The sequence below is a fragment of the Pinus tabuliformis genome, chromosome 7, assembly GCF_031772625.1.
Source record: "Pinus tabuliformis cultivar Carrire ecotype Pingquan chromosome 7, CPIR1, whole genome shotgun sequence".
NCBI lineage: Eukaryota > Viridiplantae > Streptophyta > Pinopsida > Pinales > Pinaceae > Pinus > Pinus tabuliformis.
Genome location: NC_142293.1, coordinates 2,035,067,055 through 2,035,093,597, shown reverse-complemented (window position 1 = coordinate 2,035,093,597; position 26,543 = coordinate 2,035,067,055). Strand labels below are relative to the sequence as shown.

At 37.9% G+C, this 26,543-nt stretch overlaps 1 protein-coding gene across 1 annotated transcript; it reads right to left on the bottom strand.

The window, feature by feature from the left end:
* Window positions 1-514: 514 nt before the first annotated feature.
* LOC149256673 (COBRA-like protein 1) lies at window positions 515-3,147 on the bottom strand. The gene is made up of 6 exons (XM_089455429.1): window positions 3,045-3,147; window positions 2,357-2,436; window positions 1,821-2,277; window positions 1,395-1,554; window positions 1,020-1,300; window positions 515-900 (listed from the first exon to the last, which is right to left on the bottom strand). Exons 1-6 carry the CDS (start codon window positions 3,079-3,081, stop codon window positions 515-517), a joined length of 1,401 nt encoding a protein of 466 aa, XP_089311555.1. The 5' UTR covers window positions 3,082-3,147.
* Window positions 3,148-26,543: the final 23,396 nt, after the last annotated feature.

The window sequence follows — 26,543 nt, the reverse complement described above, 5'->3', positions numbered from 1 at the left end:
TTTATTTTAAAAAAATACTAATATATTTATGATTTGAATCTTATATTATGAATATAGACTTGGATTTTTTCCAACTACCTAAACTAAATTAATTGTAATGTGAAAAAACTTACACTCACAATGAAATTGAAAACTTATAAAATGTGAAATATGAAGGATATCATATCTATGTTCTTCCACCCTTATTTCAATGTAGATGTTCAATAATGGAAATCACACCATATTTCTCATATCATATTTTTATGTCCTTCATTTCTACTTTAATTTAATTTATTTTTAATCTATAGATTTTAACATTTTATTTATGAAACAACTTCATTTACCATAATAATTCAATGCATAATAACTTTATTTATGAAACAACTTGATTAGCTTCTCCCAATAACTTCTACATAAAAATTGATTAGCTTCTCCCCATAACTTCTACTATCAATTATTTTTTACAATAAAAACAAGTAATAAGCGGCCAAGCTACATATTACACTTATTTACTTAGTGTAATTATTTAGTTTTTTTATACAATTGTGTAATGCAAATTGGTAGCAACATCTGACCTGTACTGGCCTCTATAACCTCTAACTAGGTCCGGTGCAAACACCAGCAGCGATATGGCAGCCAAAGCTACTGTAACAACCACAACTACAACCAAAATTGAACTTAACGACGCTTCCCTCTGCAGGACAGGGACACTGTTAGGCAGTGTAGGATATGTATCTGGTGGTGGCATTATACAATGATCACCGTTGAAGTACACCATCCGAGGAAATGCCCATCCCTGTTTGAAAGTGAATGTCTGAGAATTCTTCTGGAGGAGCATTTCAGTCTGGACACTCCCCGTTGGTCCATTTTCCATGAGCAAATCGTTGATATATTTGAGTCCCCAAAATAATGCAGTATCATCTGCAAAAGCATCAGCACAGGCATAAAAAAATGACTTGGGAATTTCAGTGCAAAATTGATAGTTGTCATTTAGAAGCAGAAAGAAAAGGATAAAGCTGTAGTGGCAATGGGTTACTTACTTAGAGACAGAGACCCATATGGAATCAGTGGCTTGTAGTTGAAACTGAAAACTCCAGTCAAATTGTCAAAATTTGGATGCCTAATAATAATGTTCCAGTTACTGTAATTCATTCTGTAATTAAAATTTGTAACAGTGGCTTTCACCTTCCAGTACAATTTATAGTTCTCCTTGACGTGCCAATGTATTTGAATTGGGCACATGTGAGTTGTGCACTGTAAAAGAGTTTTGTTGTTCTGGGGTGTGTCTATACCCGGTGTCTTGAGATATGGGGAATCTCCCCTGGAACACACAAAAAAATTCTATGATCTCTCTGTCCTGCCCATAAAATTGAAAACGAAAAGCACTCAGTAAAAGTTTGGTAGAATTGGCATACTTAATACAATTGCCCGGCTGACTGATACTGTTCTGGCAGGCACAGGAACACACTGAACAGGGGACAACAGTGTCGCTGTAGAAAGATGACAAGGCTACACAACAGGTAGGAGCATAATGAGCTATAAATTGTGAATATGTGCAGGTCAGTTTCCAGGTCACTGCAACAAATTAAACCCAATAATCACATTAACCCAAATGCGTAGAAAATGGTACGTCATGAACATTGGCATTGGCCGTATAAATCATCTGGCATTGGCAGTATAAATCAATTGAATCTAATTTGATTGTAGATTTCAGAAATATTTTGAAATTTGATACATATAAGCCAATTCAAATATTTATCTCTACTGAAAAAAAAATATATCGATTAAATTGAAATATTTCAAAAATCAACCATCAAAATGTTAAAGCTGAATGTGCCTACTTAAAGCTTGAGTGTAACGGTGCCCAGTTTGACTGATAAACTTGCTGGGTTTAACGACCTTGGCAGGACCACAGGTATATCCAGGGCCAGGTGTATTGAGAGTGAAATTCAGGGGCAAGCGAACAGTTGCAGCACTAGCCCCACCGCTGCCAACAGTCAGTTGGAAGGCTGCCACTGATGTGGCAGGATCCTGGGCATAAGCTGATATGACTCCCCCTCTGCAGCAATTTGCAACTTGCTGGTCGTAAGGAGTTTCAGGCGTCAAATCGACAATAGTAGGACTCTTCATGCAACAGAAGGGAACGGTGCCCTGATAACCAGAGCAATTGCCTTGCTCAGTGGCCTCTGCACCAATCATCGACCATATTGTTTCTTTCTCTGCCCATGTCCAGCCCAATTGCCACCCGGGACTCTGTATATGTCTGTACTGCTGATAATTCGACAAACTTACCGTTGCCTGCATATCATCAAAATCCCCCATAAACACCACCATATGAATATGTAATATCCATTTTAATACAGGTAGGGTTACTCACAACATAGCCATTAATGGTCCAAGAGATGATGTCCCATTTGATGGTAATGTTTCCATTTGGGTCTAGAGGATCAAAAGCATCTGCAAAACGCCCATATCATTAGTCTACAGGATGATAGGATATCATATTCACCGTGTAAATTTACATGGTTTTGCAGGCATTGAACTGTGATTACGGGAAGGTAAAAATTTAAGTCAGTCACTTGTATTTTCAGAATTCAGGTTTTTGTGATTTATATTGTAAGGTTATTTTGGTAGATATTATATAAGAGAATTTTTGTCTAAGTTTTTTGAACCATCCAGTGTGGTTGTCCTTGTTTTTAATAAACCACACTGAATGTTTTGATCTTGTTTTGACTATCAGCCATACTAGATAGTTAAAAAAACTTAAAAAAACCTCTAGCAAATCACTTTTATCTCTTCTATCAATTAGATTTTGAAATATTTTTTAAATTTACCATTAAATTAAATTCAAATATTCTCTAAATCTTCAATAAAATTTACTCTCAGCTTAATTCACCATCTGTCTGTATGTTGGTTGGAAGTGTGATATTATCAACAAGTAAACAGTGGAATATGCAGCATTTTGTAATTGTTTCTATTATTTTAAAATCTGCCTTTGAAGGAATAGAGTTCCAAGCTTAACCTAAAAAAATTCAGTGATTTCTTTGAAAAAAAAGTCAACGAACCTGCAAGGATTGCTGAAATAAGTATTAAAGCCAACATGAACCATAGAATACCAGATGATGCACTTGACTGAATACCACATTTCCAGGTGAATGTGAATTTAGAGGCCGACCTGAATACCAACCTGTTAGTCAGCGACCCTTTTTCATTTATGGGAACCGAACTGGAATCATTCTGGTAGCCACTATAGTAGAATAGCCAATATAGAAGAACCGAATCAATGCTTTTAAAAGATGAGAAGCGGATTTTTTTTTAAAGTTGGGAGAGGGATTGAGAATGGAAATTATTTGAAGTGAATTAAATTTTTTAAAATGAGTTCGGACGGGGATTGAGAATGGAAATTATTTTAAGTCAATTAAATTTTTGAAAATATTAAACTTCATAATTCTGATAAAAAACAGGGCAGGGAAATGTTTGAAGTCAAAAATGACAGGGTAATGTTTGAAGTCTGAGCGCAGTCGAGAGTTCATGGATTCTTAAAGTATTTTGGTTGACTACTGGAGGTGGCAGGTGTTTTTTATCAATCGATTAAATTTGCAGTGTTTCATATTGTATACATTGGGATGTCAATTTCAATACATATCATAAATTTTAGCTCTCTGACATCCAAATAAAACCATATATTTAATTTCAGTACCTATCATAAATGTTAGCTTTCTGATCATCTAACTAAAACCATACGTTCAGTTTCTAACATGCAACTTACATCTCATTTTCATTGACACAATCACATACTGTAACTTTAGTTATTGAGACATGTCACATTAAAATTTATTTATCAAATTATCCAGATTTTCATGGACATAATTACATATTCTAACTTTAGTTATTGAAATATGTCATATTAAAATTTATTTGTTGAATTATCTAGTGTGGTTTATAGTGTAATTTTAGTTATTAAAATTAGTAATTTAAAAAAATAGAAAAAATAAATTAATTTAATTGTTAAATAAATATATATATGATTTTTATTAAAAATCAAAATTTTGTTTACAGGTCACAACGCTTACATTCCACCAGAATCCAACACTCTAAAGTCTATTGTATATGTAACTTATGTTTATGTCTTTTTTTTTTATGCTTATTGTATATCTTGGAATAGATCCCTAAATACCAAGAAAATTTGCACAACATTAGAAACTAGAATTTCAGTGAGAACTATCCAAAAACTTGTCCCCAATAGGCATCTTCTGAATTATTTTAGTTGGTTTGGAGGTTGATGGGTTTTCCTCTTTTCCTCGCTGGGTTTTCTGCATATCTGGCATCCATTGGAGCTAGTTGTAGCCCAGCAAAAACATATCCTCCCATTTTGCAATTAGGGGCTGTGACCTTAGTCCTCAATTCATTCTAAAAGTGATAATTTTTTATTTGCATAAGTTCAAGTTTGGAATTGACTAACAATTAGATATAATTGTGAGCCTTTTCGTCACCTTTTTGTTGCTACATAAGGGAGAGTTGCATGATTTCTATTGCCTCGAGGACCTTATCCAAAATTGCATTGATGTTTAATAGATTCATAGTGAAGGGAAGAGGAGTTGACATTTGCTATGACAGAATTTTTCTGTGTCAACACCAATTTGCATTGATGTTTAATAGATTCATAGTCAAGGGAAGAGGAGTTGAAATTTGCTATGACAGAATTTTTGTGTGTCAACACCAATTTGCTACGAACTTTGTTAACCATTGTTGGGTAGCCTATCTCCCTAGCTTATAATGGTAACATCTAATGAGTATGGAAAAATCTAGTCCTAGGCAACTTATATTAAGAAAGGCAATATCTAAATAATGCATTTAGTTTTTTCTTATTTGAGAGCTCACAACAAAGGAGGCAAGTTCTAAAACATGTATTTGTAATCTCTTTAAAAGGCCATCAAACCTCATGAAAATATAAGTGAATGTTAGTCTTTTATCTTATCTTGTGTGATTATTTTTGATTCATTAATTATGAGGAGAGTTTGTAAGATCCACCTCACAGGTGAGGCTCTCTAATGCTCACCTCAACTCAATTGCATATCAATTGGTATTAGAGCAAGTCGCTTCTAAGCCTCATCTCCACTCAATTGCATATCAATTGGTATTAGAGCAAGTAGCTACTTGAGGCCTCATCTACTTTTTTTTTTTTTTAATGCTTGTTTATTTAATGCACTCTCTTTTCATGCATGCTGCATTTTATGTTCAAAGTTGTTTTTTTTGGTTCAAGGTTTGTTGCTTTAAATTTTCTGTTAGCATCTACCCTATTTTTGAGACACTAGTTGTTCTTTAGTCTCTTTTTCTCTACCTCATCACAACATCAACAACAACCATGGCCACTTTTGTTACAAGTTTGCAACACATTTATAGTTCAATTGTATCTCTCCTATGGCTTGGTTCCACACCCCACCCAGAATCCACTAGTTTTAACATTCAGAGCACGTTCCCTTTGGAGAGGTTCCCTCCCACACCGCTTTAGTAGGCGTCTTCTTCACATTTAGCAGTTTCAGCATAGTAGCATCCCACTTGGATTCCTTTGGAGAAGTGCCCTCCAAACCCAACCTATGTAGGAACCTCCTACTTCATCAAGAGTAAACACAACAACATTTGACTCGGGTTCATTTGGAGATGTGCACTCCCACCCAAAGCTATGTAGGCACCTGCTACTTCATCAACAACTAACATTATATCAACTCAAGCAGCATTCAAAAATCATTTCTGCCATGGTTTCACACTTAAACCCGGAGGCAACAAGCAAGGACATTTTCCATCTAAAACTAGAGGAATTGGGTAGTGAGTCTCGGTGGCTCATAATGGTAACATCTAACGAGTAAAGAAACATCTAGTCCTAGATAACTTATATCAAGAAAGTCAATATATAAATAAGGTATTTAGTTTTTTCCTATTTGACAACTCACAACAAGGGAGGCAAGTTATTAAACTTGTATTTGTAATCTCTTTAAAAGACCATCAAACCTCATGATAATACAAGTGAATGTTAGTATTTTATCTTATCTTGTGTGATTGTGTTTCATTCATTAATTATGAGCACATTTTGTAATATCGAGCGAAGAGATGAGGCTCCCCTCACCTTCACCCTCTTGAAGATCAACTACGATACTAGAGCCAAACTATGCAAAGTTTAGAGTGAGGATATATATATATATATATATATAGATAGACACGACGGATGCAATCTTGAGGGAGTCCAGTGCCGGAACTATGTAAACCATCATGACCTCTGCAATTCTACTATGTCTCCATTAAGTGCGGGACTATATCTAGAGAAATTAACTTCAAATTCCTTGTAGAGAGAACCACTTGTTATGGAGGATATAGGGAAATCGCCCTAACATGAGTCAAATTAAATGCATCTTTCTCGGCCTACTAATTAGATGGAGCCCAACGCTGAACTCAAGATACACCAAGCCGCTAGAGGGTGATTTTGCAAGCCAAGTGTTACTACTGAATGGACAAGAGTATGTCTTGGGAGATGGCTGAGGCTTGTCCTAGAATGATTTTTTCCAAAAATTGGAGACCCTCACATTTAATACATTAATTCCTGAGTGATTTGCTTGCTCCATAAAATATTCATCTTTCCTCTTTATTAAATATTCATTAATGAGATTTAATATTCTACCTTTGCTATGTGAAAACATCATGGAAATGAGACGTTTAATTGATGTTCATTGTTCAACTCTGTAGTCCCTTGAGTCATCCTTGTTCCTTTGTTTGCTAATGAATATGTTGTGGAATTCAAATTCCTTAAAACATGGAAGAGATCATCATGCTCAAATTGTTGAAGTTGGAGAAGGATCCTCAACTCCATGGGAGATCGGGTCGATTTAGGACGATGTTTAGCCTCCCATACTTATCGACTCACTATCATTGAATCACCAAATGTCATAATTCTATTAATTTTCTTTTTGATACCTTGCCAAAGAATGAGGAACTCATCTTGGTTATTGGTTTCTATGCCTATTCCCCACCCATATTATAAGTCGATTTTTCCATGGGATCAACAAAAAATTAAAATTGTATATATATATATATATATATATATATATCATGGAAAATTTTAGGGGCTAATATTGGTAGGTGGGCTAATTTTCCGATTTCCATTTTTTCTAAAAATGTTTCGCCCAAATTTTACAATATAAAATTATTTTACGTTAAAAATCACCAACATTATATTGATAATATATATATAATCATTATAAATTTGAATAATTTTACAAATATATCAATAAACATTTTATAGTTTGCATATTAGGGAAAAGTGAGATTCGTCAATGTTTTAAAACTTCAAGATAATTCTCGGTCCTTAAATTTTTCCTTCATATATATATATATATATATATATATTGAAAACAAGTATGGTTTGTTATATAAATATCTTATTCTTTTAATTTATTGATAAACAATCTTTGTGATAAGAGGTTTCTCAAGTGTATAGAAGAGATATTGTAATGTCTTGGTATGCCATGTTGTGTAAAGTAGTGTAATATTATGTACCGTGCACTCAATAATTAAAATAAAAATATAATAATAAAATTAATAGTATAATAATTAATTATTATTGTCGGCTCGATAATTGAAATTAAAAATGAATAGAAAAGAGATTTAATCCCTCTCAATGCTTGATAGATCTATAGTTAAGATGGTTCTAGGTTGACTTAATTTCAATCAAAATCAACGATTAGTTAAGAAATATGATGATTTCCTTGGCCCGATATCATGTTAATGGTAAACCATAAGAACATCGACCTATAATTCAATTATAAATTAACATATGTGTTTTTTCTTCATTATGATAGTGAAATCCCAACTCTATAGAATATTATCACTTTAGTCACTCCTTTGGTTGGTAGACTACCAAATCAATAAATATTGAAAAATAGTGTTGTGACCAACTCACAAGTCACTATTTAAAGAATTTGTTTGATAAATGGCACTTCATTAATCAAAAGTCAAAATTTTGTGAAAAATAAACAACAAAATTTTCATGGATGCATTGTGTTTCAAAAAAATATGAGGCTTTGAGCTGAAAAAAAATGTCAAATAACCTCAGACAATGCTTCAACATGGGGAACTTGGATCATTATGGAATTATGATTGTTACCCACCATTTTGTGGGTAATATCCCTAGGAGAATTTTTTTCTCCAAGATGGCCCTCATCCGATAGCCAACAACCCCTTGCAGCCACCAACTAGCTCATTGTGCCATTTCTCCGCCAGATGAACCAGCCATGTGGTCCCTCACCCATCTTCCATGATCGTATGTTTGAAGGTTGACCTCCCAAACCTAAAGGTATGCCTTGTCATTTGGAAAATGAGTATTGTAGTTTTCTTATCATGGAAACTTTTAGGCATGTATTAATGGGGAAATTCGGCAAAAAGAATAGGTTAGGTCTTTTCTCTTTTCCCCTAGACCCAGTTTAGGTATTAACCTTGGATTCTAGTCCCGTAGGATCTCTTTTACTGACAATTTGGCTCTAGAGATGGTATTTCATGGGAAACCCACTTTTGGTTGCGAGGTCCTGCTCCCTTATCCACTTATATTAACCTCTTTCCATTCATTATTATCACATTTATCATTTATCCCACCTCGGTTCACATCTCTCCATTAGGTCCACAAAGGGTTAACATGCCCCTTCCCCTTTCCCACACCTTGGATCATGGCTTGGAATGAAGCCCAGAGGTTGATACAGCTCAAAGGAAAGATAAAAACATATATGGCCACATTCAATAGGAAAATTCACCACAAAATGCAAAAGATGGTCGGGACAAACACATTTAGCACATGGGCATGAAAATCCAATACATGAGCTCTACCCCGGTCCTCATGGCCATCACCGTGGTTCCTTAAAGTTATATGAACATCCTTCATCATATAGGAATCCATGATTGTCCCAACCCCTGGTCGGAAATGAACTGCCCTACTTTTAAAGGGGGTATTCACTACTATATATTATACATCATGCTCTTATCCCTTGATCCCTCAGTAGTTAATCAAAGAAAATCACAAAAAGGAAAAATGAATATAAAGAAGGGTGGAAAAATCAAGGTTGAGCCACCTCATGTACCACGATTTCTCACTCCTATACATTATAAACCAAAGTGTGGGCTTCCCTCTTATTAGCTACCCTTGTACCCGAGCATGTGACCTAGGGTTTCCCCTTCTTATCTTCTACTTCATTCACCTATCTATCACATGACACCACCTTTTGAAGGATGTACCTTGAATATATTATCTCCTTTAGAAGTGGAAACCACCTAATAGAATTCTTGGTTAACCCCATTTTGAGTTTAGGAGACATTGGTACATCCTGAAGCCCATTATGGAAGGGTATGCCATTATGAAGTCCCCACCCATAGTCCATGATTTATAAGCTCATTTAATCGATTTCTATAATGACTTGTTGTATTGGAAAGAGAGGGGGCGCATTGGATCTTATGCAAGATTGCAAATGATCACCATCTTGGGTTTTGTCTCCCTATACGAGGTCCTAATCCTCCATAGGGCTACATTGGCACATGTAGGGTGTGCGTTGAGAGACATGGGCCTCCAACATAGCAGATAACACTCCATGGATCCCCACATCCATTCAAATATTGTTTGTGGTTCACTTATTGGATGAGGAAGATGCACCTGACCCATCATGCCCACCTGGCTCCAGATTTGCACCATACACTTGGAAGATGATCCAGGACTTGCATGATGATGTGGCATCACCTACACTATCATCCTAGCCCTTTCAGGCGATCTACAAGCATGTTTGATTTGTTTGGAGACCCATGACGACACTTGTGTGCCCCCACATGTCATTTCGAGGACCACGGGTTATTATAAGGGGCCAACCCCTTGTCCACAACTTTTGAGGGTCATATTCTTCATAGTGGCACCCATGTAGCTGATTAAGCCTCTTAGAGGGTCCTATGACATGCATATATTATTATTTGATCTCTTGAGAGGCTTACTCTTTCATTTATGAGCTAGTTTGTTGGGCTTGTCACCAAAAGTTGAATTATTAGAACATTATTTTATTTTTGGGGCTTATATAGGCCAAGGAGGCTAACTCGAACTCATAAGTTGTGTATGAATACAAATGAGATGAGTTCATTTTATCATCATCACTTTGTTTTGGATCTCTTCTCTCTCTCGAGAATTTCACACTTTTTCTAGAGGATGAATTAGAGTGTTATGGATCAATTTTGATGTGTGTATATTGGTGTATCTTCTCTTGGAGCTTCTCTCTTGTCAATTGTTAATGGTTGGAATTATTTTGTTACATGTAAGTACATCCTTCTAATTTTATTCTTTTTCTACTTTTTGATATACATTATACTGGGATTTTCATTACTCTAGGCCTAATTGATACATGTGTTTACTGATTAAAATTGTGGAATTTTGTCTCTCTTCTAGATTTCTCTCAATGTATGGGCCATGAAACATGAAAAACAATTCCTAGGGTTAATTCCATCAAATAATTTGACCTTGATAATCCATTCGCTTTGTGCATCGAAGTAGAAACGTTGCAAAATTTCATCTCCTTGACCTAGAAGGCTAGTGAAGTGGTCTTGAGGCCTCCTTGGCTAGGAACTAAGAAATCCTACTCATATTCATCATAGAATCCATTCTCCCAAATACTAGGGCATTTATATACCAAAGGTTTTCACCAAAAATCACAATCTTTTGCCTTCTTCCAGGTCTAGCCAAGTTGGGGCACCTAGGGCATCAATTTCCCGACAAATTAGCCCTCCAAAACGTTTGATCTCCTAGGGTCTCCTGCGCTAGTATTTCCTTAAGATCTCCTCTAATTTTTAAGCCATTCCGATGGTGGAGTTGGGAGAAAATACAAGCCCTACCTCTTGGATCAAAATTTTCCTTAGCATCCCCAAGGCTAGTACCTCAAAGGGTCAAATCAACACCTTCAAGTCAAAACTCTTTCTTTGATCCTTTTCCACCTTGTCTAGGGTAAGAACATCATTGGTTTCCGAACTTATTTCCCTATCCTAGACCGGGTCTTCTTGGTCCTGTGTGGTCTCATTTCTCTGAAAGGACAATTCTTCAAGAACCATCCGAGATACCAATTTCAATAAGGATTGTAGGGATTGGGAAACTCCTTCACAAGTTGTATTCTTTAAACCTAACCCTCGAATCCTCCCATCCTTCTCCTAGAATACATTGCACCTTGCTTAGAAAGAAATCATATTCTATCGTTCAACCTCTTTTGGAAGGGGATTATTTGGGTCATTCTATATCCACCTGTTGATTTATTCTTCATTTGTGACTCCATATATATCGAGTCTCCTCCCATCGGTGAATGTCTGTAAATAGTAGGGAGCCTTAACGGAGGTGACAATGGGCTAAGTCTTCATTTGTTTCCCTTGGTCTAGCATTTTCCCCTTTAGGGATCCCCCTTTAGGTCCTGTGCTAGTTTGAGTGGTAACAATGCTATGCATGGATATTTTCACTAGACTTGTTTTATGGAAATTTTGAATAGATGTTGTTTTTGACTTCCATTACTCCTAACCTATTATCAAGCATGGCGAGGAAGGGAAGGAGATTCTATAGTTTTACAAGATACTTCAAGTAAAGGTTACTCTAAGATGTTTTCATGGAACTATCTAACTTTGTAGCAAACTTCCCTTTATTGTTGAAATCTAGTGACACATGTAGTTAGGGTTGTAATCAATCCACAATGTTAATGAGTTTTTCAAGGCTCTCAGTTGACTCAAAGCTAGAAAAAACTCTTGGAGACATCATTCTATGAAGGAAAAAAATTGGATATTAAGAATCTAATCATATCTTAAAGTTTTATTAAATTATTTTCAAATTTGTAATTGGAAGAAAAACCATTTTATTACAAAATTAATTAACTAATATTTGATTATTATTATTCGTAGTAGGAAAAAATGTCAAACAAATAACCATAATTACCTATAAACATATTTGAAAAGCTACTTTTTCTCTTAACATTTAAAAATAAAATAACAATTTTCAGAATGAATAAATAAATATATATAACTCTCTTTTATTCCAACTTTAAAATACATTCGATGGAAAAACTCAAATTTTAATATAAATGAACCAAATTTTTATTTATTTATTTTTTTCAGAAGAAAAAACACAGGGATTATATTATACCATCCTAGATCCATCTATCTCTGAACCTATCATGCGCCGAGAGGGATTAAATCCCTCAAGGTGCAAACCTTCTTTTTGGAGTGTGGAATTTGAGGAAAGGTTTGCACCTCGAGAGATTTGATCCTGCTCGGCGCATGATAGATATGAAGTTAGATGGATCTAGGTTGGTTCGAGTTGAGGGAAACAATGACATATTTTAGATTATCATCATTATGTATATGTTTGAGATAAGATTCATACTTCGAAATTTACATTATGTTTTATTGGTTTGACATGAAGATATCATAATTTCTGTTAATTTTGTTTTTGTTGCTTGCCTTGAATGGTTTTTATGTCTATGCTTGGATGCTTTGCATCATTCGTGTGTTTATGTGTTTGGAATTGTATGGTAATGTTTGTGAATTTTACAATTGTTGTGTTATATTTCTATATGTATATGTAATTGTTTGTTAGTAATTAGTTGGTGATGAAGAAGGGAGACAATCTTGTCAATATTTTGCAAGAGGATTGATACTGCACATATATTTAATTTGATTTTAGGTATCACAACTTTTGATAATTAATAATTCTTAATAGTGTCCCTATAGGAATTATGAAATATATTTTGGGGTGTATTTTTTATAATTTATTGTGTTGTAACATATTTTGACACACTGAAAATTTTAAAATTTTCAGTGTGAAATTGCCATTCCTTCTGAGTTAAACACTGAGGCATATATAAATTTTATTCTTTCGGATGACTTATTTATATAATTTTAATTTTTAAATAAATTATTTTTAATAAAAATATATAAGTTTATATTTTTTATTAAAATAATTTATTTAAAACATTAATTTTATGTTTAAGTGAGCCAAGCCTTAGTTGCCCACCCCACCAAATCCTATTCCATTTAATTACCGAGACCCACAGTTGTCACCTCTGCCTTCGAAATCATGACCCCACCACCATTTCCGCTCATGTGTTAAACACCCATCACCTCACCTCTCATTCCGCACACCCTTCCATCATCTGATGGCCTACGACCCTTTTCGGCCCTCATTCGTCGACTGAACTTTGTCGACAGAGGGGGGGGGGGTGTCCAAAATAGGTAGTTTCCAAAACCGTGGTCATAAACAACCTTTTCCACATTTTAGTGTTTCGGGACTTCAAATCCCGAAACCATTTACTGCCTTGTCTTACTCCTGAACGCGATTTACATCTATTCCATTACCGCTACTCCTATGTCATCATCCACCTCCTCTCTCCTATCTATTACGTTCATTCCACTTCATCTGCCACATCATCCATATGTTGCCCTTCATCCAATAAAACTTCACAATGTGAGTTGCCCATTGCGCCACAATGCTCTCGTTCCATTGCGTGTCTCATGTTCATTGAAACTATGTTTCTCCTATACACCTCATTGATTTAAAACATGGTTTCCAAACCCACGAGAACGTATATTCAGAAATTGAAAGAGGTTTTTTCTGCCAATATCCTTATTAACAAAAAATTCTCCCAGTTTTGTAACAACTCTTGTGGTTTGGGAGATTTTAAAGAAACTTTGAAGACATATGTTCCCAGATTTTTCTTGTTTAGTCATATTTGTGCAGAATAGATTGTGGCCAATAAAATATGACACTTGAGAAACTGAAGGAGGTTTATGTTCCTAAGATGCTAAGGTAAGATAATCTACCTCATATTTTACACAGCTATTACATAATCATAGATACAAGTACATCTTCACAGCCTATTTTTCGGATTGTGTAAATTCCTTTTTAGACTTTGTTTTGCAGAAAGTATTGTGAACAACTGTAGCTGCATTTTGGGAAACTGAGCGAGGTATATCTCAATAACATATTCATCTACAATAACCTCTCAATTTTTGCAGGACTATCTCGGATTGAGATATGCAAAGGCATTATTGGACCCTATTCTGCAGGATTTCAAGAGGAAAAATGCTCAAAGACAGTTAGTGACTTGGAGGCCACCTCATCAAATATGAGTTGTAAACAAATTTGAATTGCTCTTCTTAGCAACAAAAATCCTCATGTAGGAATTTACATGGTAAGTTCCTTAGACAAAACACCAAAGGACACCGCTCACAACAGATCACAGATCAATACACCAGTACTTTTGACGTGGTTAAAACCCTCAAAGAGGGAGCTAGTCCACGGCCTGAGCCAACGCGGCCACTTCAGGCAATTTATTAATAAAAGAATGAAAATTTACATAAGCTTCTCTCATGGACGGTTAACCTACAAATGACCCTCCATGTTCTTTAAATAGAGATCATGGACCAATCGGGTGTTAAGCCACGGATCAAGTGTCGGTAATATTGAGGAGAGAATGAACTGTCGGATCACTACATATCGTGACCGTCGGATTGTAAGTTACAAAATGTACATAGTAAAGAAACACACTTTACCTAACTCTACACTAGACCAAGTTGTACTTAACTATTTTCTATGTGTCGGAATATCCTAACATCCCCCCTTAAGAACAACTTGGGATATGATTGAAGGATTTACAAATATGACACAATAGGAGAAGGAAGGAGGCACTAAAGCCTATCCCCCCTTAGTGACAACTTCCTGAACTCCAACCATAAATCGAAGTTTAGTGAACTTCGCCTTTGTGAGAGCCTTTGTAAAGATGTCTGCAACTTGATCATCTGTTGAACAATATTGCACTTCAAGAACATGGTCATGAATGAGCTTTCTGATGAAGTGTATGTGCAGTTCAATGTGTTTGTTGCGCTGATGTTGGACTGGATCTTTGCATAGTTGAATGGCACTTTGATTATCACACCAAAGTGTAGTCGGATGTTGCTGCTGAAAGCCAAACTCTGACAGGATCTGACGAAGCCACAAGGCTTTCTTACTAGCTTCTATGGCACCACGATACTCTGCTTCTGCTGAAGAAAGAGAAATGGAACCTTGTTTCTTGCAAGCCCATGTAACAGGTCCTGAACCAAGAGTGAACACATAACCTGCAGTAGACTTCCGATCATCAGGGTCACCAGCCCAATCAGAATCAGTGAAACCAACCAATAGAGGAGATGCTTCGGCACTGTAATGAATCCCAAACTGAACTGTACCTCGAACATAACGAAGTATTCTTTTAGCTTCTTTCCAATGACTTTCACGTGGGTTTTTCATAAACCGAGCAACAAGGCCAACGGCAATGGAAAGGTCAAGACGAGTATGGGTTAGATACAAAAGTTTTCCTACAAGTTGATGGTATAAGGTAGCATCAACTTCAGGAGAAGTACAAGTGACTGAAAGTTTGACTCCAGACTGAAAGGGAGAAGGGGTTGGCTTACAGTCTTCCATGTGAAAATGGCATAGAATATCACAGGCATACTTGGACCGGGAAAGGGAAATACCTTCCTTGGATTGCAAGACTTGAAGACCAAGAAAATAATGTAAGTGTCCTAAGTCTGTCATTTCAAACTTCCTTTTAAGGCTAGACTTCACATGGTTTATAAGGTTGGGATCACTACCAGTCAGGATAAGATCATCAACATAAAGAACAAGAATGATAAGAGACTTGCCCACTTTCTTGGTGTAGACAGTATTGTCAGAATGACACCTAGAAAAGCCATTTTCTAAAAGAAAGTTATCCATTTTGGCATACCAAGCTCGAGGAGCTTGCTTGAGACCATAAAGGCATTTCTTAAGCCGACATAGAAGGCTAGAGTCTGTTTGTATAAAGCCAATAGGTTGTTCCATATATATTTCTTCATGCAAGTCCCCATGCAAGAAGGCAGATTTCACATCCATCTGATGGACTTCCCATTTGAAAGAGGCAATAAGGGAAAGAACAAGGTGGATAGAGTTCATTTTGGCAACAGGGGAGAAGGTTTCAGTGTAGTCAATGCCTTCAACTTGTGAAAAACCCTTAGCAACAAGACGAGCTTTATGTTTATCAACTTTCCCATCTAGTCCATACTTGGTTCTGTAAACCCATTTGCATCTAACAAGTTTTCATCCCTTTGGTAGAGGAACACGATCCCATGTATCATTTGCCAATAATGAATGATATTCTTCATTCATAGCTGCTTCCCAATCTGGATGGCCTGAAGCTTCTGCAAAGGTGTCAGGATCATAATTCACTGAAGCTTGAGCCAGTAAAGAAGAGGCTCTATCAAACTGAGAACGTGTTCATCGCTGATTTGTAGGATCACCGGCAAGATCACCTGGTGCATCCCGAGTAGCACAGACCCATTTTGGAAGCTGAGGAGCTGAAGGAGGATCCTGAGAAGGTGGGGGAGGATTTTCATCCTCACTTTCATCATCTGAAGAAGAAATATTTTCAAAAGTAGAAGAGATAGGGAGAGGTGGCACATCTGCCAAACTAGGCTCGCAAGCCGATATATTTTCAGCAAACTTTACATCTCTTCTAATGATAACATTTTTGGACTTAAGTGGAATAAGTCTATATCCTTTGACATCTTCAGAATATCCAACAAAAATACATTTTTCACTCTTAGGTTCTAAAGATTTATGTTTCTCATCTGGAATATGGGCCCATGCCTCACTTCCAAAAACATGAAAGTGGCTTACATCTGGTTTGATTGAGCTCCATGGTTCTTATGGAGTGATATTCTTTAAAACCTTAGTAGGAGTGCGATTTATTTTGTAATTTGCACAGTTAATTGCTTCTGCCCAATAATAAAGACTAAGTCCTTTAGATTGAAGCATACAATTAGCCATTTCCTTTAAGGTGCGATTCTTCCTTTCAGCTACACCATTTTGTTGTGGAGTATATGGAATAGTATGTTGCATTTGAATTCCATTCTCAGTGCAAAAGTTGATGAATTTGTTGTTAACATATTCTCCGCCATTATCAGATCTTAGCTTAAGAATTTGATGTCCAGATTGTTTTTCAACAAAGGCCTTAAAGGCCAAGAACATGTTAAATACTTCACTCTTGAGTTTTAAGAAGTATACCCAAGTGCGTCTGGAGAAATCATCAATGAAAGTTAAGAAATACTTGTAGCCAGAGAATGAAACAACTGGAAGTGGACCACATAAATCACTATGCATGAGCTGTAAAGGGGCTGAGGCGTGCCAAGAGGCACGTTTTTCAAAACTGTCCTGATGATGTTTTCCGAGTACACATCCGGAACAAACACCATCTCTGCAAGATACCATTGGAAGACCTGTCACCATATTTTCTTTACATAGATTCTGAAGAGAGCGATAGTTTAAGTGACCAAATCTCTCATGCCAAAGTTTGCTCACTTCATCATTATGAGCAACAAATACCGAGGGAAGATTTGATGACCCAAAGTTGTGAAACTTATACAACCTTGTAGAATCATCAGCAATGCCAGTAGCTAAAATCTGTCTAGGATCTCTTAGGTCCTTAATTACAACATCGTGAGGTGAAAATTCAACGATTTTACCTTCACCTGAATGAGTTATCTGATATACAGATAGAAGGTTGCAGGATAAGGTTGGAACACATAATACATCATTAAACTGACCATTGTCTATATGAATAGTTCCAGTCCCTACAACACTAAGAGATCTATCATCACCAACATATATATTTTTGGTGTTACAATCATTTAAAGAAGAAAACATGGCTTTGTTTTTGGCCACGTGATAAGAAGCTCCAGAATCAATGAGCCACTCATGAGAATGAGAAGAAGAAGATACATTTAGTGCATAGCCAGACCGAGATGCTTGACAACTGTTATCACCCCAAGAAACTCACCTAGGTTGCATATCGGTGATGCTCGGGAACATTACAAATTCAACAAATATGTTGGATAAATGGTGGATGAATGAAACAAATGTTGCATATTCAAGCCAGATAACCACTTCTACTATGATTGACCCCAGAAATGGGTGAAATCCCCCAGACTACAACGCTTTTAACCACCAATTACTCACAGTTTGAGGATAAGGTGATAATGGAGAAGACTGACCACACCAGCAGATGCACAGGACCTTGTGATGGCTGACTGCAACCAGTTAAAAGGTCTGTAAATCTAGTTTCTAATACATAGACAGGATGACAACTCTCTATGCATTAAACAACAGAAACCTGCATACATGTTCAATGATACATGCTAAATCCTAACATAGAGGTGGGATGACAGCCCCTCTAATGCTAAACATTAACAGAACATGAATTAATGCAAACAGGCACAGCCTGGAACAAGAAAGAGAAGTGGAAAGTGAGAAATTAACAGCAAAAGAAGCTTGTATTAGCTGGAAATGAAGACCAGACGCTGCAAGTTACATAGTAGTTACAGTCTCCAGAAGTTGAACCTTACAACAGAGTCACCTTCATCTAACACTCATCGATCGATTACATCTCTGTTCTGGGTATATATGGTGTTACATTACAAAATATCTCTGCTACCCATGCGTGGAGGAGCCCATAAATGGTCACCAACCGCATTTACATTTAGAAATGGGCCTCTGATACAAATATGGCTGTGTTTAAATGGATTTGACCCTCTTTGGTGCTCTGCGGTCCTGCTTGGGCAGGTGGCGTGAAATACAAATGAAACCATAACCATTGAATGCTCTGAACTGATCAGCGGTGTCCTATTTCCTTCTCGACCATATTGTGAATTGAAGGCAGCTGCCTGCTACGATGTACTGCTCCATACCTGCTTTAACCAGTTCTGCGACACCGAGAAATCCTGCCCGCTTTGCCACTTTTAAATATCAAAGGTCCATTTATGTAATATTTCCTCTATCGGGTCCGCCTTTTGGGTCGCAATCGCACATGATAGCCGACCGATCCTTTGTTTTTCTTTATATATGAAAATATATGAAAAATGCTACAAAACATGAGAAAACAGCTTTAGCGCGGACCTGAAATTTTATAAAAAATCATTTATAACGCCATCCGGTTCGACCCATCGGGTCGCACACATGCCTTATATAAAAGCCCCGCCCCTTTGGTTTTGCCGATAGCGAAAAGCCAATACAGTGTGAGCCATTGATCTGGATGCACGATCGACGGTCCTGATTGAATCGTTATATCGCATCGCTATGCCATCGCCGATACCTCTGATGCTCTGATGCTCCAACCTGCCGATACGCCGACTCATCGATGCGCCCATCGGCGATCGCTGATCGACAATGTCCCTCATCGTTGCCACTGCCTGCTTGTGCCAATTGCGAAATGTTGATGCGATCTAGACCATTGATCGACTAGATCAAACGGCTGTCGCGCATTTGGTCCTTTAAGCCTACTATTTGGGTTTTTGCATGGTTTTGTAGTGTTTTTGCCTCCCGATAGTGTTTTTCCGCCCTCCCAAGGGCTTTCCTCTTGCGATAGTTCTGATCGGTAGAAGGCCTTAAGAGGATTTTGAACACTTCCATGTATGCTTTGAACCCTTTTTAAGCACCATCAAGCGGATCAAGCCTGTTTGTAACCATAGGGAAACCTTGCTGTATAGCAGATCTAACACTGGCTCCTTCTGGGGATGAGATCCTCCCTATGAGGTCTCAAGAATCTGCAGACCAATGCCTTCATACAAAACAAGCTTAAAAAACATTTTGCTAGTGTCCATTGGGCATGGAGTCAACTAAGCATACAACATAAAACTGTAAAAGAACTTAATTACAAACATTAAAGCCTAAAAATGTAAACTTCAAAATTTTCCCATTTGTTGGGCCACCAAAATTGTTTCTCCTGCTCTCAGCCCGGTTCATCATAGATCAGCAGGTAATGATTTATTTGATCCCCCACCTCAAACAGTTTAGGACATTTGAGCTTGATAGGTAGATAGGGATCAAATTTCATTTCCCCTCTGCGTATTCTCCTCCTTGGATGTTCTTTATGGGAGCTTTTGTACACCTGATAAATAACAATGGTGGCTGTGTACTTGTCTGTGTCTTCTGTGGCCTGCACAATAAATATGAATGGTGTGCCAATATGTTCATGTGTGGGGGACACAAAAACATTATCTGCTCCTAAATCTTTCTCTGAACAATCCTCATCCAAGGAGGAGTCCCATGACTGTGCACCCTCTTCCTCTGTCATCTGATAAGCTGCTGCTTCATGCTGTGTAGAGTCCAACTGAGCAGGTTTCATACTATCAAGACTGAATTGATCAGTTTCAGCCTTGAGCCTTGAATCTTGTTCTGCTTCAGTGTGCAGGGAGCAGCTTAGAGGGCTTTTCACTAGAACAGACGGAGGGACAAAAGATGATGGGGAGCTTTCTTCTCCCTTCTTGATTACTGGGCCGGGGATGATAGCAGGCTGGCTAATTTGCAGATCTGCATAGCCATGTGAAGACGAGCTGGCTTCGAGCTCAGATTCTTGGAGGAAGGGACCTGCTGCTGACTGCTTCTGCTGATAAGCTTGTTGTTCTGCAGGTACAACAAACTGACAGGCAGTGCCTCTGGATAGTGCTTCTTCATAAGCAGCTCGGGTTAAGAAGGGGGCACCTTCTAAAACATGGACCTCCTCCTCTTCAAACAGCTCTTCTTTCATGACTATATTCTGTAAAAGGGGCCTTACCCCTTCATCTTCATTTGTAACTCTGTTTCTCTGCAAAATCTGCGCATGCTCATGTGTTCGTCCACATGGATCTGGAGTTGGAAAAGAACTGGAACAATGAGCTCCTGCTTCTTCAAAACGCTGCTCAGCTTTCAACTTGGAAACTTCAGAGGACAATAGCTTTATCATCCTGGCCAATTTATCTATCTCAGGCTCATAGGATGATGAGGGTTCACCTCCCTGACTTCTGCATTCATCATCACCTTCAAGTCTTTCTGCAGCCATAATATTTGCTTCTACTTCAAAGGCTGCAGCTTGCATATCAGCCAAAGAAGTACATCTTCGTTCTCTTAATAGTAGGCAGAACCTAGAATCGAAGGCATTAGAATAAGTAATCATGGCAGAAGTAGGGGTAGGTTTTATTTCTGCTGGCATTCTGCTGTACAAATGATTGAATCTGATATTGAAATCAGACAGCAGCTCACCATCTTCTCTCTGCAAGTTCCCAAATTCATCATGATAGAAGAGCAGATCTTTATTATTTCCCCAGTGCTTTAAAAATACATCATCTAAAGCATCAATGTCTGCAATGGACCTAGGGGGTAAATCTCTAAACCATTTTCTAGCCTCCCCATCTAGGCTTTGAACAAAAACCCTCATCCAAACATCCTCTTCATTGATATCCAAGTTATCAGCATAAAAATAAAATGACTCAAGGTGCTCTTCAGCTGATACTCCTTCTGCACTAGTAAACTTTGGCATAAATTCTTGATAGTCTCCTGCAGGCATGGCATTTAAAGGTGTAGGCAAGACTAAGGGTCCATACCTAGCAACAATTATTCGTTCTATCTTTGAAAGGGCTTGCTGGCCTGCCATGACTAAGGTATTCTAAAGGGATACTGGTAAACTAAGTGATATGAATCAATGAAAAGGATAGCAAAGACCGAGGAGAATGATAGATAGCATAGAATGCTTTTATGGATAGAGATCCGGAAGGGAAATGAATAAATGGGAGCTGTATGAATCTCCGAAGGTGAACTTCACTAACATAGACACATAAAATTCTTTAAGGCTTACCTGATCCTGATGCTCCTGTTTGCAAAGTTTTCTTCGATTAACAATCTTCTCAGGATCAGGCACTGGCCAGCTAGTGATTTATGAAGATTTCTCCGAGCATGCTTCACGAACTGCGCCAGAACTTCAATGTGGAGTTGCCAAAGTATGGCCTTCCTCTAGTGGAGTCGCCAGATAGATGATTACAACCAAAACCTGTGTTCAAACCTTGTCTGTCATCAAAGCTTGAAGCTGTGTCGTCTCCCAGGGAAGCTGAGCTTCGATTCTATTCTCCCCGGAAACGGCGCCATTTAATGTTATCACCCCAAGAAACTCACCTAGGTTGCATATCGGTGATGCTCGGGAACATTACAAATTCAACAAATATGTTGGATAAATGGTGGATGAATGAAACAAATGCTGCATATTCAAACCAGATAACCACTTCTACTATGATTGACCCCGGACATGGGTGAACACCCCCAGACTACAACTCTTTTAACCACAAATTCCTCACAGTTTGAGGATAAGGTGATAATGGAGAAGATTGACCACACCAGCAGATGCACAGGACCTTGTGATGGCCAGCTGCAACCAGTTAAAAGGTCTGTAAATCTAGTTTCTAATATACAGACAGGATGACAGCTCTCTATGCATTAAACAACAGAAACCTACATACACGTTCAATGATACATGCTAAATCCTAACACAGAGGTGGGATGACAACCCCTCTAATGCTAAACATTAACAGAACATGAATTAATGCAAACAGGGACAGGCTGGAACAAGAAAGAGAAGTGGAAAGTGAGCAATTAACAGCAAAAGAAGCTTGTATTAGCTGGAAATGAAGACCAGACGTTGTAGGTTACAAAGTAGTTACATTCTCCAGAAGTTGAACCTTACAACAGAGTCACCTTCATCTAACACTCATTAATCGATTACATCTCTGTTCTGGGTATATATGGTGCTACCCATGCGTGGAGGAGCCCATAAATGGTCACCAACCGCATTTACATTTAGAAATGGGCCTCTGATACAAATCTGGCTGTGTTTAAATGGATTTGACCCTCTCTGGTGCTCTGCGGTCCTGCTTGGGCAGGTGGCGTGAAATACAAATGAAACCATAACCATTGAATGCTCTGAACTGATCGGCGGTGTCCTGTTTCCTTCTCGGCCATACTGTGAATTGAAGGCAGCTGCCTGCTGCGATGTACTGCTCCATACTTGCTTTAACTAGTTCCACGCCACCGAGAAATCTTACCCGCTTTGCCACTTTTAAATATCAAAGGTCCATTTATCTAATATTTCCTCTATCGGGTCCACCTTTTGGGTCGCAATCGCACATGATAGCTGACCGATCCTCTGTTTTTCTTTATATATGAAAATATATGAAAAATGCTACAAAACATGAGAAAACAGCTTTAGCGCGGACCTGAAATTTTATAAAAAATCATTTATAACGCCATCGGGTCACACGCATGCCTTATATAAAAGCCCCGCCCCTTTGGTTTTGCCGATAGCGAAAAGCCAATACAGTGTGAGCCGTTGATCTGGATGCGCGATCGACGGTCCTGATTGAATCGCTATATCGCATCGCTATGCCACCGCCGATACCTCTGATGCTCCGATGCTCCAACCTGCCGATACGCCGACTCGCCGATGCGCCCATCGGCGATCGCTGATCGGCAATGTCCCTCATCGCTGCCACTGCCTGCCTGCGCCGATTGCGAAATGCCGATGCGATCTGGACCATTGATCGGCCAGATCGAACGGCTGTCGCGCATTTGGTCCTTTAAGCCTGCTATTTGGGTTTTTGCATGGTTTTGGAGTGTTTTTGCCTCCCGATAGTGTTTTTCCGCCCTCCCAAGGGCTTTCCTCTTGCGATAGTTCTGATCGGTAGAAGGCCTTAAGAGGATTTTGAACACTTCCATGTATGCTTTGAACCCTTTTTAAGCACCATCAAGCGGATCAAGCCTGTCTGTAACCATAGGGAAACCTCTTTGTATAGCAGAGCTAACAACAACCACATGCAGAAAGTGCCATTCTTGAAGATGAAGTTGAAGTTGAAGAGTGCTCCAAATGGATGTTATGCTTCTTCATTGCTGCTTCCAAGGCTTCCATCTCCTTAAAGCATTTGGATAATAAAGTGGCCATCTCGATTACAAAAGTTGCAATGTCTATCAGTCTTCTTCCCTTTGTTTTTATTTGTCTTATCATTTTGTTGAAACGATTTTTCATTTTGTGGCTGAAATTGCTTAGGACACTTGTTTGTTTTAGGACCATTCCTTTTAGGATACAACTTCCTAGGATTCTTTGAATTTGGTTGCTGCTGGGTGGCTAACGCTTTCTTAGAAGAGTTTCCAAGATTAAGAAGACCAAGGTGTAAGAGCTTTTCTTGTTCTCTTATTAAAGAATCACAAAAAGAATCAAAGGAAGGGGATTTGTAGTCTTGTCCTTGAGAAATGAAGGCTTCTCTTGTAGAATGGAAGGTGGAAACAAACACAGAGTAGGCTAGTCCCAACTTAGTAAGAATGGAATAGATAAGGTTCCTATCTTCTTTCTTAACCTTAACACCTTCCAAGAGAAGTCTAAGGGTCTTGAACTTGGACAAAAATCTTCAATGCAAGAAAAATTATTGGGGTCCAATGTAAGCAACTCATTTTCAAGTTGATGGGCTTTAAGTCCATTTTTAATTCCAAAAACTTTAGTGATCTGTTTCATTGCTTCTTCAGGAGTATCAAGTTCTGCAATATGGAATCTAAGATCTGGAGAAATAGACATCCCTATCAACCCACGTGTTTTATCTCGCCTATTTTCCCATTTAGCTGCCTTATCTTCATCTTTCGGTTTGGTTTCTTGGCCTCACGCTATTCTGTAGAGACCTTTACTTCTAAGTAAATCCACAATGTAGGACCACCATTGGAAGTAGTTGGTGCTGTCAAGAATAACTTGGCATGGAATTTACATTTCAAGAGAAACTGAAGCTATAGATGCTAAAACTAAGTGTTTCAATGGAAAGATCTCGAAAAATTAGGCTGTTTCAAAAAAAAGGGTTCTGAAAACAGCTTCCGGATGAAGAAGTTATGGCTTTCTGAAGAAAATTTGATGAAGTCGCCGACAAAGTGCGGGAATGTGCGGAAATGAAAAATTCGCCCCCACAAAAAGGAGACTTGAACTCAAGTCCTCTACTCTCATAAATTAGCTTTGGACCAAGTGAGTTATACAAAAAGTTTGAGAGAGAGAGAGAGGGGGGGGGGGGTTCAAGCTTTGGGTTGCGTGCTTGCTTTGAGAAAGCTCTTTTTCCCTACAAAACAAAAAAAACAAAACCCAACACGGACATACAAAAAAAAACGAACCTTGTGGCTCGAAGTTAGCTTTAGAAGGAAACTAAATATTTTCCTCTATGTTTCTGATTTTCCGAGATTACACTAAGGCGCAGCGGAAAAGAGCATACGCATGAGAAAAATCCTTCCTTTCTATTTCTGCTTTGCCCAGATCGCACAGAGTCGCGGGGCAAAGAGCATACGCTGAAATGAAAGGTATAGATCCAGTAATAAAAAAGGCTAAATAAACCGAAACCGAAATAAACAGAGAGAAAATAACTGTAAACTGCAAATAAACACTGTATACCTCTAGATTTTAAGAATGACGCAGCTAGGGCTACCGGAAACCTTTTCGCGTGAAACGAAAGGGGTTCCTCACTGGAACAGATGCTCCCAACAAAACAGAGTAGTCCTCTCAGCCTGAAAGCAGTCAATAACAGTAGATCTAGGAAACAGTAGTCGGATGCAGTTTTACCGGCTTCAGATTTGGATCACCAACGGACACGGCCCTCAAATAGCTCTGATACCATGTAGGAATTTACATGGTAATTTCCTCAGATAGAAAACCAAAGGACACTGCTCACAACAGATCACAGATCAATACACCAATACTTTTGACGTGGTTAAAACCCTCAAAGAGGGAAACAGTCCATAGCCTGAGCCAACGCGGCCACTTCAGAAAATTTATTAATAAAAGAATGAAAATTTACATAAGCTTCTCTCATGGACGGTTAACCTACAAATGACCCTCCATGCTCTTTAAATAGAGATCATGGACCAATCGGGTGCTAAGCCACGGATCAAGTTTCGGTAATACCGAGGAGAGAATGAACCGTCGGATCACTACATATCGTGACCGTCGGATTGTAAGTTACAAAATGTACATAGTAAAGAAACACACTTTCCCTAACTCTATACTAGACCAAGTTGTACTTAACTATTTCCTATGTGTCGGAATATCCTAACACCTCAAGGATAGTACCAGAACTCTTCAAATAGTTTTAGTTACCTTTATTTGTGTTCTATTTTTGTAATATAGTTTTCAGATATTTGTAGTAGCCCTTGATATTTTTATCAAGATATTTTGTAATAAACTGTATAAATACTTCATCAATTGAAAAAATAAGTGTGGCCATTTGATGCCAAAACTCTTAAATCTGTAATAAAGCTTATGTTGTAGTTTTTCTAATGAAAGCCTTACAGCTCTAGTTTTGACATAATTTTGTGCTTCGAGTATGTTATTCCAGTTTTTCATATCTTATTTCTACACATGATAAAGTGTTTATAGGAAGGTCTGCAAAATCATTATCTTTAGAAAGAGATTCGTTTATTGGACTGTTTGTTCATCATAAATCCTCTTTAATTGGTTTTTGTTTTGTTCTTTCTGACAACCTTTAAAATAGATTAGCTTGTTAGGCTATTTGTCTGAAATAGCTCCTCTTAGAATTGGTTTCCGTCTGGCCATTCCATTTCCCTTTAAATATGTTTTGTTGGGCTGTAGAAATCTTCTACATGCATCCAAATCTTCCTAGTGGTCAAGTAATCA

Excerpts from the sequence above, each read along its gene's own strand:
- LOC149256673 (XM_089455429.1), bottom strand. The coding sequence starts at position 3,081 with ATGTTGGCTTTAATACTTATTTCAGCAATCCTTGCAG. Across the intron at positions 2,437-3,044 it reads TATTTCAGCAATCCTTGCAG|ATGCTTTTGATCCTCTAGAC; the intron begins GTTCGTTGACTT and ends GGCGTTTTGCAG. Across the intron at positions 1,301-1,394 it reads CAGCCGGGCAATTGTATTAA|GGGAGATTCCCCATATCTCA; the intron begins GTATGCCAATTC and ends TGTGTGTTCCAG.